The 19,935-nt window shown below is 34.2% G+C and overlaps 2 protein-coding genes, 1 long non-coding RNA gene and 1 pseudogene across 4 annotated transcripts; 1 reads left to right on the top strand and 3 right to left on the bottom strand.

The window, feature by feature from the left end:
• Positions 1 to 292: 292 nt before the first annotated feature.
• Positions 293 to 2,269, top strand: LOC148698265 (uncharacterized). Its single transcript, XR_015961051.1, has 2 exons — positions 293 to 433; positions 1,344 to 2,269. It is a non-coding gene; the product is annotated as an uncharacterized LOC148698265 (long non-coding RNA).
• LOC137716275 (BTB/POZ domain-containing protein At1g55760) lies at positions 1,153 to 3,344 on the bottom strand. Its single transcript, XM_068455702.2, has 4 exons — positions 2,755 to 3,344; positions 2,422 to 2,567; positions 2,094 to 2,212; positions 1,153 to 1,949 (listed from the first exon to the last, which is right to left on the bottom strand). The coding sequence occupies exons 1-4, from the start codon at positions 2,871 to 2,873 to the stop codon at positions 1,347 to 1,349; spliced, it is 987 nt and encodes a 328-aa protein (XP_068311803.2). The 5' UTR covers positions 2,874 to 3,344; the 3' UTR covers positions 1,153 to 1,346.
• Positions 3,345 to 12,817: 9,473 nt separating this feature from the next.
• On the bottom strand, positions 12,818 to 14,030 carry LOC137716477 (heavy metal-associated isoprenylated plant protein 47-like). Of its 2 annotated transcripts, XM_068455936.2 has the most exons (3): positions 13,897 to 14,030; positions 13,374 to 13,452; positions 12,818 to 13,253 (listed from the first exon to the last, which is right to left on the bottom strand). In XM_068455936.2, exons 1-3 carry the CDS (start codon positions 13,900 to 13,902, stop codon positions 12,973 to 12,975), a joined length of 366 nt encoding a protein of 121 aa, XP_068312037.1. In that variant the 5' UTR covers positions 13,903 to 14,030; the 3' UTR covers positions 12,818 to 12,972. The 2 variants fall into 2 exon arrangements, with proteins under 2 accessions (XP_068312037.1, XP_088546406.1); XM_088690280.1 differs by lacking the exon at positions 13,897 to 14,030 and having other exon boundaries at positions 13,374 to 13,458.
• Positions 14,031 to 17,693: 3,663 nt separating this feature from the next.
• LOC148698266 (heavy metal-associated isoprenylated plant protein 47-like) lies at positions 17,694 to 19,026 on the bottom strand (annotated as a pseudogene).
• Between the last annotated feature and the right edge of the window lie 909 nt (positions 19,027 to 19,935).

Consider the following 19,935-nt stretch of genomic DNA (forward strand, 5'->3'; position numbering starts at 1 on the left):
GAAACACGACGTATATATAAATAAATAAACCCGAACGCGATCTACTGATACCTAACTCTCTCTCTGTCTCTCTGTATCTGCAAAATAGTTTGGGCTGGGTGTTGGAAGAGTTCATGTAGATAGATATTTTTGAGGGCTCCAAAGCCCACTTTGTCATGTAGTCAACCCCAAAAAACAAAAAGAAATTAAAAGAATGATTCTAAAAATATTCTTTCCGTATTCCCACTAACCACTCCAATTCTCTCCATCAGCAATGCATATAAAAAGCAGCTCCCAGAAGTTGTTCTTCCTTACTTTAAAATGTCTGAATATGTTTCACCTTATCAGGGTTTGTCTCTCAAATTTCAGTTGAAAGAAGAAGAAGAAGAGAGCTATCGTTACATCAATGTTAGAAAGAAGAAGAGAGAACCCCAACTGAGAGCTTCTCTCCAAGGTAAGCTACTTTGCTTTGAAACTTGCCCAGTTGCCCTTCTGGTTGCTTTGCTCATGCTGAGTTTTAAAACTCTGGAGTGAAAAGGAGAATTCATATACTATTTTGTCTTCGTTACTTTCCATATCATTATATTAATGACATGATTAGTAATCCGTAGTAGGGTGAGGAGAAATTTGATTGAGGAGGAGTTGGATTGAGTTGTTGGAATTTGAATTCACATTGATGTTGTTTACTAAACTATCTGATATCGGAGTAAGAATGTGTTCGTGTTTTATGCGGCAAACAAAAATTTCTCTCTTTTTTTTTGGTGAAAACTAATACTAATACTGATGACTGATCCCATAAATTGCATATGCTTACTTTTCCCCATTGAATACAGTTTCGATCAGGGTAGTGCTATTTACACACCCTTTTTACATCTCATACACCTTGTTAATTTTTGTCCGTTGAATCTGAGCTGACGGCTGGAAATTGAGAAGGGTGTGTGAGGTAAAAATGGATGTGCGGATAGGACCACCCTTTCGATCATATTGTTTGACATTGGTCGATATCATTTCAGATAGTTGGATTGCTTTTTATTAGAAAGTGGATAAAATCTTTGTTCTAGGTTCTTTTTCAATTGATCCCGGATAGATGGAAAAGATGGTAAAGTAATTTCAGTGTACACATATCAACTCACTTGGCCCGAGTTATCTGAAATAAAAAAGAACAGAACAAAATATAAAATCATTCAAATTTCATTGTCGAATTCAAGAATATATGTTTCTGTAACATGGATGGCGACTTCTATGTCGACAGAACCAATATATATGTACATGAAGACAGAAAATTTCAATCTGCATCTGCACTAAAGAATCATCATGACAACAAGATACGAAGCCACGCTTTTGACTTTCTTTTATTTTTGCAGACTTCAGAACCCTTTCCAGGCACCAAGAACTTCGGCGAAGATTTCTGCTATCAAGTCCCTGTCTGCGCATAGCAAGAAAGCATTGAAATAATCTCGGATGTCATAAATCTTCCCAAACTTCACAAGGTACCGCATGCAGCTGGTTTTCAATCGCGGCAATTGGTATAGAGATGCATTTTGGAGCCTCTCGAGTACATTCTTTGTATCGATATCTTCCAAAAGACTTTCATGGCAGGCGTCTTTCAGGTCAGAGATGTCGTACTTATCAGCAGCATGGAGAAGTGCCAACCTGTGGGTCAGAAATTCTTCATACCCGATGTTCCCATAAATGTAATTAAGAAAAGCTTGACAAGCCTCAATTGACATATCGGAGATGTTTATGGTAGACAGTTCTCTCTCTTTGAGGTCATGTGAAAACATGCTCTGGAAAACTGTTGATCGAGCAGCAAGCATCGCCCGATGAGCTCCAATGCTTCCATCAGACACGTTAATCATGATGTCCGTGTGGATGCCTTCTGTTAACATTCGACTAAGGGACGCAAGAGCAGTTGCATTTGATCGCTTTTGCGTCAATCCTCCAGCCCAAATGGAGCAAGGTTCTCCACCCTATACATGTAACGGCAAATTATCCTTGTCAAACTAGGAAAGGTTAAATCAGCACTTACACTTTTGCTTACCCTAATCTCATTTCCGCACGAACAATGTGATTTTGTTAGCTCTATGCAAATTTCATCAAATCAAGATGCTTACCTCTCCGGATGCAGTCTTCAAATCAAGGAATTCAATGTCGATGATGAATTTTCCGGTTAAGGGAACGTCAATAGCCCAAATGAAATCATCATTGCTCTTGAGCTTTTTGTTTGTAACTTCTAAAACAAATGTAACAAAGATAGAGTCTATTAAAAAAAAAGAACAATATCTTAAACAACGGCATTCGAGTTAATCCTCAAAGAAATTCTCAGGAATGGACATGCATCGATATTGTATCGATACACTCGTAACATGTTGCTACGTTTTGTTGGTGACAATGATATCGACACATCAATACTTAATATCATGAACATAATCTGAGGATTACCTGGATGAGTTAAGGCCTTTCGATCACCAACAGAACACACGACTCGAATAATAAACGAAGCAATCGGCGGATTATCTCTCGTCAAATTCGATATCTCTGGATACAATCTAACAAACAACACTCTGTTCTTCTCCACAGATAAGTGCCTTCAATCCCAGAAAATATATATATCAAAATTCCCAGTTACCAATCAGATTATCATATATATGATCGAAAGATTAATGGGCAATTCTTCATTAAGCTTCTTGATCAATGATTTCAATTAAACCAAGGAAATTGGTAAAGAAAATTAAAACTTAAAGAAAAAAAAAAAGGAAGAATTTTATGACTGACCAGTTCCACTTGCCAATCTTGAAAGGATCGGACTTTCGGTATGTGCAGGAAGCCAAGTTGTCGATCCTCCATTGGGCGAGGCGCGACGTCGTTTCGACTCTGTAAGCTGAATCGCTCATCCTATTAGCAGCAGAAAAAGCCAGAGCCGTCGTGATTTCATGGATGCAGTCGAAAATACCGTCCAACAGATACTCTCCCGGCTTTCCCAGGTTGACAATTCGCACAATGCTCGCTACTTCTCATTAGCGTGTGACACGAACCAAAACGACACCGTTCTTCTCTCTCTCTCTCTCTCTCTCTTCCCACTGTTTCACTCTGTTTTTCTTCTGGTTCTACTGTATCAGTGTGAAAAATCTAAAAATTTTCAGAAGAAGATAAAGTTTTTGGAGATGGGTTTTAATCCTTGTTATTTAAATCTCATTGGGTTGCGATTCTTCCTATGGTTTCGGGCACGCAAGCTTTGCTTTGGTTGTTTCTTTACGCCATCGATAGTGAGGTTTGTTTTGGAAGAGAGAGAGGGGGAGGGAATGGGGTAGGGTGTAGAGAGAAAAAGGGAGAGGTGTCTCTTGAGTATGGGGATGGTTTGTTGGGCGGGCGCGGGTTGGGGATTTATTAGCTTGGATTTTTGGTTTGTTTCTCATAAATTGGTCATGGCATGGGTGTTTGGTGCTTTGAAGCAAAGCATCTATACTTTTGAGTAATACCCTTGCTTATTTATTGTTATGTCTAATGTCTAATGAACATATTCTTTTTAGAGAGAAATGCTAAAGAGATTTTCTAAAAAATAAGATTTTTTATGGACTCTCTTCCTCATGTTTGACATAATGTTTTATAATTGGGTAAATTACACTTTTATACCTCTGGTTTGGGATCTATTTCAATTCCTTGTAACATCTTCAAAACATTTCATTTTCATACATTAAGTACTATTTTATTTCGAAATAATACCTCCGTTACATTTTCTATCCATTGATCTGTTAAATGCTGACATGACTACCACATATATGCCACGTGGCTGCCAAATGTTTGCCACGTGGCAAATAAAATAATTTTTTAATTTTTTTTAAAAAAAACCTGAATTTTCTCAAGAAAAAGAAAATAAAAAAAAAATGAAACCATTATCCCTCCCCCGGCGCCCCCCCCCCCAACGACCCACATCCCTATCCCTAACACAAAACCCAAAAAACCTGCAGCAGCATCAGTAGGAAGAAGAAGAAGAAGGAAAATAAAACCCCAAACCTAGTTCGTCCCCCCCTTCCCCGCCCCCCTCGGGTCAGGATCTAGTGATTTTCAGTATGGGTGGGTTTTGAAAATACTTTGAGTTTGAGATGATTTTTGGACTAGTTTTGTGGTAGATCCACCTAATCTCGGGTGGAATTTTTGTGGGTGATGGAGGATTTTTGGGAGGGGTGATGGGGGATGGGAGAAAGGGGTGGCTCCAGTGGGACGAACTGGGGTTTTTTTTTTTTGAGAAAATTCAGGTTTTAAAAAAAAAAATTAAAAAAATATTTTATTTGCCTCGTGGCAGACATTTGGCAACCACATGTCATATATATGGCAGTCACGTCAGCATTTAACAGATCAATAGATGGAAAATGTAACAGAGGTATTATTTTGAAATAAAATAATACTTAAGGTATGAAAGTGAAATGTTTTAAAGATGTTGTAAGGAATTAAAATAGATCCCAAACCTGAAGTATGAAAGTGTAATTTACCCTTTATAATATTGGCATAGAAATTGATGTTAACATATGAGATGATAGAGAAGTTATAGAGAGTTCCATTTTTAACATATCCTTAGCATTTCTCCTTTTTATATCAGAGAGTATTATTTGCAATTGCAACAGTGATTTTTTAATTTCAACGTGTTTATGATAACAATACTTATAACATAAACACTTATGAGTAAAAGTGTTATGAAATGACAGAAGGAATCTTAAACGAGCAAATATCATGGAAATGACTTTTTTTAAATTTTTTTATTGCGTGTGAGTCATTTGTCATGATGATGATTTTGACTCGATATCTATACCATTGGAAAGAGAATATATATCGGGTAAGATGTTTTAAACACGTGAATCGAAAATCTACAAATGTTTCAATTAGAAGATGTAATTATGACACAGAAGCTCAGGATAAAAGGGGTAGAAGAAGACATATAAATACTTGGACATATACTTCTAAGATAAGATAAAGAATACTTGAAACTAACAAAAAAACTTAACGCAAAATCAAACACAATAACATTCTAGAATTCATATAGTGAGATAAGATTTTATTGTTGTTATTATAAACCTTGAATAAAGATGATTAGAAGTCTTTTTCCCAGTCAATGGCAGAAGGGTAGTTGTTGAAAAGCAATTCCTCGTTGCTTTTCTTCTACCAGTCATCCACGTTACTTTCCTGAACTAGGAATAGTAATGATTTGGTAGTTTTATATTGTAAGTTTCTGCCTATGCATTTTTAGGATGTTTAGCTCACCTCATCATGTATTTTAGTTTTGTTGGATTACAAACTACTTGAGGAGACGATATGAAGGGGTATGTATGCGTGTGGGGGTGGGGATTTAAGCTTGGATTTTTGGTTTGTTTCACATAAATTGATCATGGCATGGGTGTTTGGGGCTCTGAAGCAAAGCATCTATACTTTTTGAGTAATATCCTAGCTTATTTATTGTTATGTTTAATGTCTAATGAGACTTTTTATGGACATCTCATGTTTGACACAATATTTTGTAATATTAACATAGAAATTGACGTTAACATATGAGATGGTAGAGAATTTATAGTCTTATTTTTAAAGTCTCCTTAGCAGTTCTCCTTTTTATATTATAGAGTACTATTTTGCGATTGCAACAATGTTTTTTTAATTTCAACGTGTTTATGATAAAAACATTTATAACATAAACACTAATGAGTAAAAGTGTTATGTAATTACATAAGCAATCTAAAACGAGCAAATATCATGGAAATGACCCCTTTTTTTAATTTTTTTTATTACGTGTGAGCCATTTGTCATGATGATCATTTTGACTCGATATCTATACCATTGGAAAGAAAATGGTTAAGGTGTTTTGGACATGTGAACCAAAAACTTACAAATGTTTCAATTAGAAGATGTGATTATGACACAGAAGCTCCGGACAAAAATGATAGAGGAAGACCTGGGAAGACTTGCAAAATAGACTTCTAAGAAAAGATATGGAATACTTGGAGCTAACGCAAAACTTAACGCAAAACCAAACACAATGACGTTCTAGAATTCATATAGTGAAATAAGACTTTATTGTTGTTATTATAAACCTTGAATAAAGATAATTAGAAGTCTTTTTCCCAGTCAATGGCAGAAGGGTAGTTGTTGAAAAGCAATTCCTCGTTGCTTTTCTTCTACCAGTCATCCATGTTATTTTCTTGAACTAGGAATAGTAATGATTTGGTAATTTTATATTGTAAGCTTCTGCCTATGCATTTTTAGGATGTTTAGCTCACCTCATCATGTATTTTAGTTTTGTGGTGACTTTGAAGGTAAAGTCATGAGTCACTAATCACAATTAGATGTATTTGATTAGTAGTCTCAAAATATAATTAATATTCAAAAGGCAAAAAAAGGAAAAGGACATGCAACCTGGATGAGGATTCTCCCTTGATCTAAGGATGATGATCCTCCGGACTAAAGAATATGGACCGTTGGATGAAAATCCAACGGTTATAATTATTAAAATTTTAAAAGGACCTCCCTCTTTGTAGCCGTTGGATTTTTATCCAACGGTCCACACCCCTTGGTCAAGAGGATCCTTATCCTTAGATCCTAAATCAGGAGAGGATCCTGATCCATGCAACCTAATAGGCAAATCCAATGGCATTAATGTGGAAACTTAAAATTATTTGATGGTATCATCATCCCATTAAGCTTTTTGATGGTATCATCATCCCATTAAGCTTTTTGGACCATATGCATGCTATGATATCCACTATCCACTTAATGTAATTAAACATGATTTACTTAATAAAACAATTGGAATCTTGAGTTAGTTTGTTCCCCCTTTTCTTTTCTTAAAAAAAATAAAATAAAATATGAGCAGCAATTGTTGTTTGCTACGCATCCATCAAAGGTGGGTGTTCCTATTTGTCACATCTCGGCTCGGGCCCTCATCACATTTCTGGTTCAACTCCATCGTAGCACGATATTGTCCGTTTCGAACCCCTACCACATCCTCACGGTTTTGTTTCTGGGAACTTACATGAGGACTTCCCAGTAGGTCACCCATCTTGGGATTGCTCTTGCGTGCTACTCGTTTAACTTCAGAGTTCCTACGGAACCCGAAGCCAGTGAGCTTCCAAAAGGCCTCGTGCTACGTAAAGATGAGAGTATACATATAAGACTTACTTGATTTGGAGTTCAAGTGAACTTTCCGGATCGGGGTGTATCATTATTAATCCAAGGGCTAATTGGAAGGCTTGAAGTGTCTTTGATGTGACCTCAATATTGAGGTGATAACGAACGTCTCGTCCCTTTAACTTAATTCAAATACAATTAATCTTTAATAGCCTACTTTGTTTCAAGCTCCACTGTTTTCTTTTCTTCGTAGTTCTTATATTGGCAAATGAAGATTCTTTAATTGTAGTCTAGGGCATACAATATAAGTCGACAAGAAAGGTATCTTTCTGTGGGACATATCAGCTAGAATCCTTACAAAGCATCCCAATATTGGGAAAGGGATTCGGATCCCTTCCACCTAATCATTCTCATTAAACAATTCGGACCCTTGGAAATTTGATCAAATGGCTAAAGTTATTATAACTTTTAGAGTAGGCTCCTGTTTGTAGCAGCTGGATCAAATTTCAAGGGTCCGAATTGTTTGATGAGGAAGATTAGGTGGAAGGGATCCAGAGAGGATCCCTTTCCGCAATATTACAAGTAACTTAGACCATCTCCAACCGAAGAGTTCAGAGGGTCAAAGGGCCGAAAATAGCAAAACCGTCTCCAACTGAGGGCTAGGCCAAAGGGCTCGTGGGCCCCACTGGACAAAAAAGGGCCAATCGGCTGGCTCAATCCTGCCAGCTAGCTAACCCCAGGTCGGGCTGGATTTTTCATTATTAATACATTTTTTTGTCGGATATATCCGACAGTATTGTCCTTTTTTTTTTTTGGGCCAAAATTAATTAATTTTTTTTTTAAATTCCCCTTTTTTCCCTATAAATACCTAAGCCATTCCTATACCATTCTTCACATAATTATCACCCTTTTTAAATTTAAGTTGTTGTAGTTTTTAAATTTAAATAATATATTATGTTTGGCCCTATGACCTTTTAGCCCTCGGTTGGAGATGGTTTTTTGTCACAGGACTAAAACGAGCCCTATGGCCCTCGGTTGGAGATGAAGGCAAATATGATCTTGTACTATTCATTAAAATATTAATATCTTGGAGGACCATAGGGCCAAAATGAACCCTCTGACCCTCGTTCGGTTGGAGATAGCCTTACTTTCCTCTATATATAATAAAGCACATACCATGCAGCTATGCTAGTGGGACATGGGCAGATTATTCTGATGAATCATGAGCCTTATATGCAGGCAATAAACCACTTGGTGGATTCATTTTAGTTTCTTGCTTACTGCCACAAGCCAATTATATGTGTAGGATACTCATGTGGGATTATAGGGCCTTTCATAATCCATAATTTCCTTTTATAGGGTTGATGATTCTTTCCCTAAACAGAAAATGAAAATATTGGGTTGTTTTTACTTGTTTGGTCTAACAGTTGTGATTAATTAAAGCTATTGGCTGCACATAAAATTATGTATAGGTAGGGGGGGTTCTTTTGGGGTTGGGAAATTGAGGGGCAGTTGCCCTCAGGAAATAGGTTTTCATTGACTTGCCCGATTACGAGGTTAATGTAAGGATACATAACCTAGGGCGAGAGACAAAATGTTTGTTAAAGTGCCTCAAAGAGGTTCCGCAAACAAGCAATTACGTAGTTGAGCAGTGTGAATTTTAATCTGCATCGTTGATCTTTTCCGCATAAATTTATGTATGCAAGTAAATCTCATATCTTCGAGAAATGCAATCAACAGTGTGTTTAAGAGTGGCATAGACATTTGTTGCAACTTGCATTACCTATGAAGATTCAATGTATGGGCACTGATGGTGAGGATGGGCAGAGTCAATCTTCTAGAAACCCTACCATCCATGTATTATTATATGATATATAGATGCACTGATTGTATTATATTTTTTTTGTCAAACATATAAGTTTATACAACCAATTACTAGATTTTGCTTAGTAACCAATAAAGGGTAATGGGATAAATGTCGTTAAAGCAAGATTTGATTTACTGGTTCTATATATAATGTGATTATGAGATAGAGACTTAGGAGAAAATGAATAAAAGAAGACCTAGTAAGACTTGAAAATATACTTTAAAAAAAGATATCAAGTACTTTGACCTAACGGAAAACTTATATAAAATCGAGCTCATTGGCGTTCTAGGATACATATAACCGACTCCAGTTAATAGAATAAGGCCTTTTTGTTTATGTATATATATATAATGGTGGGTATAGCCATGACCTGCTTCCATGTGATTGCAAAGTTCTAAGAAATTTTGAGGTTCCTATATACAGATTTTTATTTATGTTCTCGTCAGTTGCTTGCAAAGTTGGATATTCATATATAAAATAAAACCATCCATATTCTATAAATTTGTTATTTGAATATAGTTTATGTTTCTCTAGTTCTAATTAAACACTTTACTTTATTAAAGGAGATCTAGTGACCCGTTTGGCTTGAGTTCATAATTAAATTAAATCATCACTAATAGAGGACCAAAATAATATCAAAATCTTGGTTCTTTCTTTCTTTCCTGGCCGTTGATTGAATGTAGATGATCAAACAAGAACCGGAAACTGAAACAGCCATTTGCCTACAAGATAACATTGAGAAAGACAATTGGGTCATGGCGCCCTACCAATTGTATGTCACAGTTTGAATGGTAGCTGTGAAGAAAGTTAACACTATCACAGGGGGCAGGTGGTGGTAAACCTGTAACTCCTTATACTATTTTATTTACTTATTTTTGTAATATTTATTGAAAATGATTCTAATAAAACTTCATTATAAGAAAAATTGAATAGTAAAATATAAGAAAACTGGACACTTGATTTACAGAAATAATCATTTTTCATCGATCATTTATCAACGACACAACAATGACATATAAACAATACTAGAATGACGACATAATAAACAATGACCATTTCAGTAACAAAATGTCTAAATATGTTTATTGTGGTTAATTGTCATAATATATATATATATACACACACACACCATTTAAGGGAAGGGATCCCCATTTAAAAAAAAAAAAATGGAGACACCCTTTTAACCATTAGATTTGACTATGAAATTCTGTGGCTGAGATTAAATTACAGGCCACAAAATCTTAATCACATGATTTTATTAAAGCCAAATCTAACGGTTAAGAGGATGTCCACATTTCTTTTTTGAAAAAAGGGGATTAGTTGTGGGGTCCACACCACATCGAACTTTAACGATCTGAACTATCTATTTTTCAAGTTGTACTTCATAAATCATCCTTGAAAAATGTTAGCCAAATCGGAAATATTTAAGATATCTAATTGAGTTCAAAGAAATTAACGAATATTTTTGTTAGATAAGAAACAATGAAATTTGTTCTCGATAATTAAATAGGCAAATGATTTCAGATTGAATTGAATTTTTGCAAGGATGATCTATGAATCGAGACGTACAAAATAGAGATTCGGATTGTTGAAATTCGATGTGAAGTGGGCCCTACACCTAATCCCCAATTTTTTTTTTTTTTTTTCAAAAAATGGGGATCCCTTTGCATAAAGGGCATATATATAACTGCCATGGTATTGGTTTCTATCCGCAAGCCTTTTGGCCCATCTTTCGATTGGAGACGGATTTTGTGTCAAACGGTCTATGTTTTGGCTTATAGCCCTTTAGCTAGCTTGGTTGGAGAACCTTCAGCACTAGGATAAGCCATCAAACCAGTGCATATGGACCAACCAACACACACCAAACCTTCTCATCCGACTTTTTTAGTTTGTCATGACTCTGCAAAAATAGTATATTACACCAATTTTTTAGTATGTTACTTTTGCAGGTGCTAATAATTTGTAAATGAATTTAGCCGAATCAAGTACCAAGATGTTCAAGTGGATTAATTATGAAATTACTTCATACTATCTTGAGGGTGAACCCAACTCGAACACCTTGGTATATAATACTATTAAATATGATTTACTAAACCCTAATCAATATGTGGTGTCTCAATTAAGAGAGATATTCTTGCTGAAGATGTAAACGTCTCGGTTAGACTTTAATAAAATTTTATCCTTTTGACAAAAAAAAAAAAGAAAAGAAATCAACATGTGGTAGCAAAACCAACAGAATTGCCTAGCTAATTAGCCCTAACTGTTATTGAACATTTTGGTACATAATACTATAACTCATTAGGGGTGTGATATCCACACATCCCATTTTACTTCTCACACATTTTTTAAATTTTCAACCGTTGGATCGGATGAATTGAAGAAGATCAACGGACATAAATTATTAAGAGGTGTGTGAGAGATAAAATAGGGTATGTGGATAACACATCCCAACTCACTATGAGCTTGCACCTAGAAAGTTTCTTCTCTTTTTATAAATTTTTTAGGGCCAACTCCATTTCTTGTTAAGTTTTCTATGGATCTGAATTCTGAACCCAATTTACACATATAAAGTTGGCCGTTTTTATGTCCTTCGTGCCTTTAAAATAGGCTGTCACTTCTTAAACTTGGGCTTCTAGGTGTAAAAACGAGCCATAATCAAACTTAAATCATGGGTACTAAAAGATGATGCAGAGTACATAAATTATTGTGTTCTTCTCCATAGATAAGATAAAATGTACAAAAGTAACGTTACACTTATAATATTTTTGTTCTGTTAACACAAGTTTAAGGGGAAGATACACTACCTCATTCTAGGGCAATGACATATCATAAGCTTTTTTGATGACTTACATATAGGGTCTTAGGCTTTTATTTTATTTTATTTTATTTTTTATAGATCGCTCATTAAAAATATTACCATCATCAGGACTCGAATCTAGGCCTTGATAGAGTGAAGAGAACTATCTTTACTGACTCATGTGTTAGTCTAGGAACTACTTATTCTAAGATAGAGTATTAGGTTCAGCTTTCATGAATTGTGAGTTTGATACTTTGTTAATTATTGTGTAGATTAACTCAACCTCACCGCTAATATCGTTGTACATATAAAATATTTAAAAAAGAGAAAATTTGATATAAGTTCAATTTTTTTAGCCAATATTAAGAATAGTTCATTTTGTCAATATAGGTTCGATCCCTTGAGTTTAGGATTACTTTATTATCAATAATTATCTCTTTAATGATGAAATTTATTGTAGGAATTAAAACTCTTCCTAATTATCTCTTTAATTATTTCTTTTTATTTCTTTTTGTTATTTCCTCTTTTTCTTCTTCTTCTCTTCCTGCTCTAACCCTGATTCATATATATTATTTCTTCTTCTTCTTCTTCCTTCAAACCCCGTTCATATATTTTATTTTTAATTTCTATAATCAACCTATATCACAAGTTAATTGTATTTATCTACCCTTTAATTAGGTTTCATATCTCGCTAATAAGTATATTATCCATTTACATATTTGTTCCTTGAGTTAGGTCGTATGTTCTTGAGGTGAGTTTATGCTAGTATATTAGTATTTTTGTTAAGAAAATATTATATAGATTAAAAATAAACCAATTTTAAATATTCAAAGTTTAAAAATACAAACAAAAAATGCATGGAATTAGACAATTTTAGTTATTTTAATAGTTAAAAAAATGTAAAATTAATATATAAAAAATAAAAGTGAAGAAAATGTAATACTGAATTTAACCTAATAGCATGTTGATTTTTTGGACCCAGATCTAATGCCAAAAAAAGAAGAAGAAGCCATTAATGCACTACTTTGCTCTTTGAATACGCTAACGTGTAGAACAATTAAAGGTGATGCAATATTTGTTTTATATTTTCATAGAGACGATTATATTCCAATTACAACAAGGACAAAAGTGCTGCACCATATGCAACATGATTCTTAAGGTCTGTTGCAGGGAGCCGATTCAAACTACTGCGCCATATCAATTTTGAAATGCTATTAATTTACCATCTGTAGAATCCATCATAGTAGTACAGCACAGCTGGATACTGTGGACAGTGAATATAGCTTGATGGCCACTGAATTGGCTCAGCTGGCTGTTCTTCCGGTTTTTCCACTTCTTTTGGTTTTTCCACTTCTTCCGGTTTTCCCACTTCTTCAACACTTATTATGGTGGCAAAGCCAAACTTCTTCTTCAATGATTTAGCCAAGTCAACGGCATCAACTCTGTCTCCGATCACCACCACATGCTCTTTCTCTGCTTCTATGGACACTGTGCTCACACCTGCTTAATCAGTGATTCATCAGTAGTTGATTAATTAAGTAATTTTCAATAATTCATATGAATGATCAATGATCATTTCAATATATCACCCGATTGCTTGATGATTTTTACGATGCATACCTTTGGCAACTGCAGCAATCTTCAAGGCCTTGGTTCTGCATTTCTCGCAGTTCATCTGCACCTTCACGACTATCTTTTGCTGCATATATAAAGATCACATATAGTTGAAGCCCTTTTGATTTAGCTTTAAAAAGGTGAAAATTTTAAAATAATAAAGAAAACGAAGTGATTTCCGAATACTTTTTTCTCTCATACACACTCCTTGGGAAGTTTTAAAGGAGAATAATTAAGAGTCGAAAAAACATGAGTGTAAAGAAATCGTTTTTCTAAAAAATGAAATACTTAAGTGTATCAGTTAATTTTAAAATAATAAAGAAAACGAAGTGGTTTTCCAACACTTTTTTCTCGCATACACACTCCTTGGGAAGTTTTAAAGGAGAGTAATTAAGAGATGAAAAAAACATGAGTGTGAAGAAATTGTTTCTGTAAAGAAACGAAATACTTAAGTATATAAATTATATATATATATATATATATATATATATATATATATATATATATATGAACAAATGAAAAAGCTTACCTTCATGTTCGGGAACAGAAAAGTAGTCTTATGAATCTATGAAATGTTTACTCTCAATTTCTCCTTGAGTTACTTGGATGCCACTTAGAAACCGATGATAAGGTATTTATAGGAGCTTAGTCTTCATACAATATTACTTCTTGTTGACTTGTGTGCATGTCCCTACGAAAACGAGTATCATGAAGTAGGGTTGTTAATACATACAAACGATCATTTGCTTGGAAACCAAGATTTTCACACTAGTAGCAAGTCAGATACGGACACGGTATGCATTTAATTCTCTGTTTTAGCTGCAAAGCTTAACATATAAGAGAAAGATATTGAGTTGGCAAGTCATCGTATAAGTAAGTTGGCTGTGCTATCTAACTTAATGATTGGGTCATTCTACATTTCATATGCAATTTGAAAGCTTAGTGTTAACAAAACAAAGAATACATTGGACTTCAAGTTGAAAGCTTTTAGTTATAAAACTAAAGGTTGGTTTGAGATTGTGGTGCTTTTAAAAAAAGCAGTTTATTAAAAAAAGTAGCTTATTAAAAAAATCTGGAACATCAAATATGTTTGGTAAAACAAAAAAAGGTTTTTCTTTTTTAAAACCTATCGTCAATGACAGTAGAAAAGCATAAAAAAAAAGGTACTTTAGATATAAGCCAATGCAACACTTATTTTCTTGACAAAAACCTATCTCATTTTAAACATCCAAATAAAACCCAAATTTGAAGTATATTGCCATGTAAACAAATACTTATTATTTTCAAACTATTTACAATTGTGCCACAACATTTTAATTGCGTTAATGAATTTAATTATCCACCATAATTGTGGGAAATAAGAGCCTCATTATTATAAAATTATCTACTTTATACTTCTATTATCATCATATGTTTCATTTCTTTTATTTGTTTGACAATCATTGTCGGTAAATTATTTTGCATGTATGTATTGTCACATCCCGGCCCGGGACGAATCACTTCTTGGGCCCGCTCCACCACCGTAGCATGATATTGTTCGCTTTGGGCTTACCATTCCCTCACGGTTTTGTTTTTGGGAACTCACACAAGAACTTCCCAATGGGTCACCCATCATGGGATTACTCTAGCCCCCTTCTCGCTTAACTTCAGAGTTCACATGGAACCCGAAGCCAATGAGCTCTCAAAAGGCCTCGTGCTAGGTAGGGATGGAAATATACATATAAAGATCACTCCCCAAAACGATGTGGGATGTCACAATCCACCCCCCCTTAGGGGCCAGATGTCCTCGTCGGCACACTAGGCCAGGGTTAGGCTCTGATACAATATTGTCACATCCCGGCCTGGGACAGATCACTTCCGGGGCCCGCTCCACCACCGTAGCACGATATTGTCCGCTTTGGGCTTACCATTCCCTCACGGTTTTGTTTTTGGGAACTCACACGAGAACTTCCCAATGGGTCACCCATCATGAGATTGCTTTAGCCCCCTTCTCGCTTAACTTCGGAGTTCCCATGGAACCCGAAGCCAATGAGCTCCTAAAAGGTCTCGTGCTAGGTAGGGATGAGAATATACATATAAGGATCACTCCCCTGGGCGACGTGGGATGCCACATGTATTAGGCACATTTTGTTAAAATTATATATATATATATATGTGTGTGTGTGTGTGTGTGTGTGTGTACAATTAATTTATTCATATTTTTATGTAAAATAAAATGTGATTAATTAATTAAGTAATTTTGAGTCAATTGGCTAAAAACATTTATTTATTTTGTAGTTAAATTATTTTTCATGTGATATTACATATATAATAGCCACATTTTGTTATTATTATATTCTTTTACTTTGTAGGTAAATTATTATATATATATATATATATACATATATATATATATTTTTGCACAATATTGGTCTTTAATTAATTTTGAATAAAAAATATTTATTTATTTTGTAAGTAAATTATTTCGCATGTATCATTACATAATTTACTAGGAATTTATATTATTATTATACATATGTTGTGCAAAATCATTTAATATGTTATATTTATAATATTGATAATTTTAAATAAAATTACTTTTTTATATTCGTACGATATACTAATTTACCTGTTAGCATCATGTGAAAACAACTATATAAGAAGATTGGCATCATGTAAATTTTTGTTATTAAATGCATAGGAATCATGACATTTAAATTTTTTTTTTTCCAAACCCCATAAGGTACTTGAAGACATTTAATTGAATGAAATAATGTACAATAAATGTAGATAATAAGTGAGAAACCCAAAGTAAGTGTTATTAGGGGTAATTTAGACATCCAAAAATACAAATTTTGCCAAGTCAAACTTAATTATGGATATTGCTTAGTTGGAGCCTAGTTATTGGGTTTTTGTTAGAGATCATGATGGGTTTTAGTTAAACAAAATTGAATTTCAAGGGGTATACTCATATTTTCAGTAAAAAAAACAGAAGCAGTGTTTACCATGCTTTTAAAAAAAAATGTCATTTTATTTTATTTTATTTCAAAGCATATTAATCAATGCTCATTTAATGCAATTTTTAAATAGCAAGTATACCCCCACACATTTAAAAAAAATTACAATCTTTATCCCAACATTATTCTTTTGACAATTATTATATCATATTAAACTACCATGTCCCTTTTAGTCATTTAACATATTCACATCAATTTATATAAGAGAATTGTTATTGACACTCCAAAAATCTCATGTGCTTGCAAGATCGCTTACAAAAACATTACCACAAGCTAAGGGTCTATTTCTATTTGAAATTTTTTATCATTTCTTAAAAATATTTCTTGAAAATAATTTTCTTTAAAACTCAAAAACTTGATTGGTTTGCGATTTAAAATTTTTAATCCTACGACTTAAACTAAACAAAGAGATCTAAAAAGAGGGGGTCGCAGGAGAGGGAGAAAGATGATGAAAGAAAGTAAGAGATGATTGATAGAAAGAGAAAGAAGAGAGAGGATTAGACGAGATAGAGAGGAAGATGAGTGAGAGAAAGAACCGAGAGAATGAAGAGAGTGTATTGGAGGTAAAAAAAAGAGAGGAGAGATAAAGAAGAAAAGAAAGAGAGAGAGATTTGGAGTGAGAGAGGAGGGGAGAGAGAAAAGAAAGGAGTAAGTTTAAGTTTAAAAACTTTAAATACTCATTTTTTATGTTTTTAGAGAATATACTATATTTTTGAGTTAGTCATGAGTTCAATTTTTTAAAATAGTCATACCAAACAAGTTTTTAAAGCTTAAAACTTGAAAATTATTTTTGATTTTAAAAAGTTGGATTTAAGTAGATTACTAAACAAATCCTAAAGCTTTCCCCCAAAATTACCTGATGACGTTTTTATGTAACCGATCACTGAAACATTACCACCACAAGCTAAAATCTCAAAACCCCAAAATCATTTGGTCAACAAAGGAATAGAGAGAAGCACAATTGTTACGTACATTGTCTTGAATTCATGCATTTTATCCTGATTGATCATTATCCCTATTTTGAATGCATGCCTTTATCAAGTGCAAGTTGAAAAAAAATACTACATTAAAAATATTTCAGGTACACATAAATTTCACGTAACGATGATATACTCCCGCCATGAATGAGTGAGAATGAGATCAAGGTGAAACATCGTTGTTGTAGATCTATGCCATAAACTCTTGAAAATTTTCACTTGTATTTTTTTTTTAAATCGAAGGTGGTGTAAACTTAAACATTATTCTTGCTTTTAAATATATATTGACCGGTAAGGTGGGTGAATGTTGGTTAGTAACGATGATTAATCATCAAACTCAATGTCAACCACAATTACATAATAGAACAATTGGCTTCTTGCAGATATTGATCATGAACTATGTGATAGTGTAGAGGATGTTGTGGATGGACTTGGATTGTCTGCCCTCCCCATCCCATACCCTTCTCATCCCTCCTATTTCTGTGGTCACGGTTAAGCCACGTCAACATTTTATATTCTCAGTGCTTTTTGTCTTATTATTTCTATAAAAAAAATCAATATAAAATGTTGATGTGGCTTAACCGTGACCATATAATATAGGAGGGGATGAGAAGAGTATGAGATGAGGAGGACAGACAATCCAAGTCCGTTGTGGATATTGGATATAGCTTGATGTCCAAGTTATTGGATAAGTAGTTAGTTTTTTCTTGTCAATTCTTCCTATAACTTCTTCAACACTTAGTATGGTGGCATGCCCAAGCTTCTTCCCCAACGACATGGTCAATCTCATGGAATGAACTCCATCTCCAACACCTCTAACTGCTCTGTCCCCGTTTCTATCGACACTTTGCTCACGCCTGCTTACAGATCGATCATATGCTAATTTTCATTAGTTAAGATAAAAATATTTATATTGTTACCAAAGAATATATATAAAAATAAAATAAAATAAGAGTGCCCAAGTCATCTCCGTTGATACAAGGCTAACCATAGCCCGAATTATAATTTAGCCCTCTAAAATACATATTTTAATGTATAGGTAAGGCCACATGGATTCCAAAAAGATTTAGTCCTAGTTTGATACTGAGGTGATTCTGAAAAAAGTAACTATAAAAAAATGCTGGGAGCTTTTTTATGTTTGGTAAACATTTAGTTTCAGTTTTTTTTTCTTCATAGTTTTGGGTAAAAAAAACCAAAAACAAAAAGCTGCAAAACCCAGCTTTGAAAAACCAACTTTTTTTCACATCTGTTTTACATAAAAGTTTATCAAACACTATGATACTGTTTTTTTTTCTTTTCAAAAGCACTTTTTACAAAAAAGTTTACCAAACACTCTACTATTTTATTTTACAGCTGCTTATTTTCACAGCAAAGCAGAAACAGTTTTTTTTTCAAAGCACATCAATACCAAACCAGCCCTTAGCTTTGGCTAAAAGACTTGCTATATTTGGCAAGCCTGGTAGCTCTTTAATTAGCTCTCTAATTCTAACCTGCTTGCAGGAGATGGCTTTTAGATATTTCTGGACTAAAGGATCCGTTTAGATCATGGATGACGATGGCCTTAAGTTTAAAAGACTGGTGCACATTTTTTGCATACCTTTAGCGACTGCAGCAATCATCAAGGCCTTGGTTCTGAGTTTTTCAAGAGCTCAAATGCACTTTCATAACTATCTTTTGTTGCACCATTGTATAAAAATCTAGCTTTTTTCCGTACGGAAACTCTATATTCTATGAATCGATGAATTTCTGTTGGGTATTTTTGTTTCGTGTACTTGAACACTTCAGAGGTTAATAAAAAGTACCAAAAAGCTATGCTATATTGATAGCACTATTCTAAAAATCTCTGCGTCGCTTAGTCCTTATCTAGGTGCTAGGCGGCTAGTCACTGTCCCGATTAGATTCTAGGCATTTAAAAATTAAGAAAGTGCTCCTAAATCCACTTAGGCTTCCACCTAGCTCGCCTAAACCTGCCTAGGTGCCCCCTACGTCACGACTCTCATTTAGACAGAAAGTCAGTAACTTTAATTTTTGAATTTTATTTTGTCAATAAAATGTAAGGGACTTGTTAAATACTTGGATGAACACTCATATATGCTTGTTACCTATTTTGCAATACATTCAAAAACTTTATAATTTGTATGTCATTTTATTTTACAATTGATAGATCACAATACAATTATGTTTTTTTTTAAAGTATAAATATGCATTTATTTATATAATATATAATAAGTTTTGCTTAAAATCCGTTTAGTCCGCTCAAGCCTCCACCTAAATCCCGCCTAACCGCTTAATAATACCATTACCTACTGTTGACTAGTCTCAACAGGAGACAATCTATTTCCCCAGCTTAAAAACCTAGGTTTCCACACGCTTAGCCAACGACACCGGAGATTACTCAAATTAATTCTTTAGTAAAATCCAGTTGACGTTTACTTTGATTTTCTAGTGCCTCCATCTCCTCATCAGAATGCCTTGTAATTGGGTGTTCAAAGTCACGCACCACGCAGATGGTTCCAGACTTCCAGTAGACGTTATAAAGCCCGTCTCGTACGCAAAGGATATGGCCAGCAACATGGTTTTGATTACGACAATACC

Source organism: Pyrus communis, chromosome 3, assembly GCF_041283825.1.
Source record: "Pyrus communis isolate YQ-2024b chromosome 3, ASM4128382v1, whole genome shotgun sequence".
Classification (NCBI taxonomy): domain Eukaryota; kingdom Viridiplantae; phylum Streptophyta; class Magnoliopsida; order Rosales; family Rosaceae; genus Pyrus; species Pyrus communis.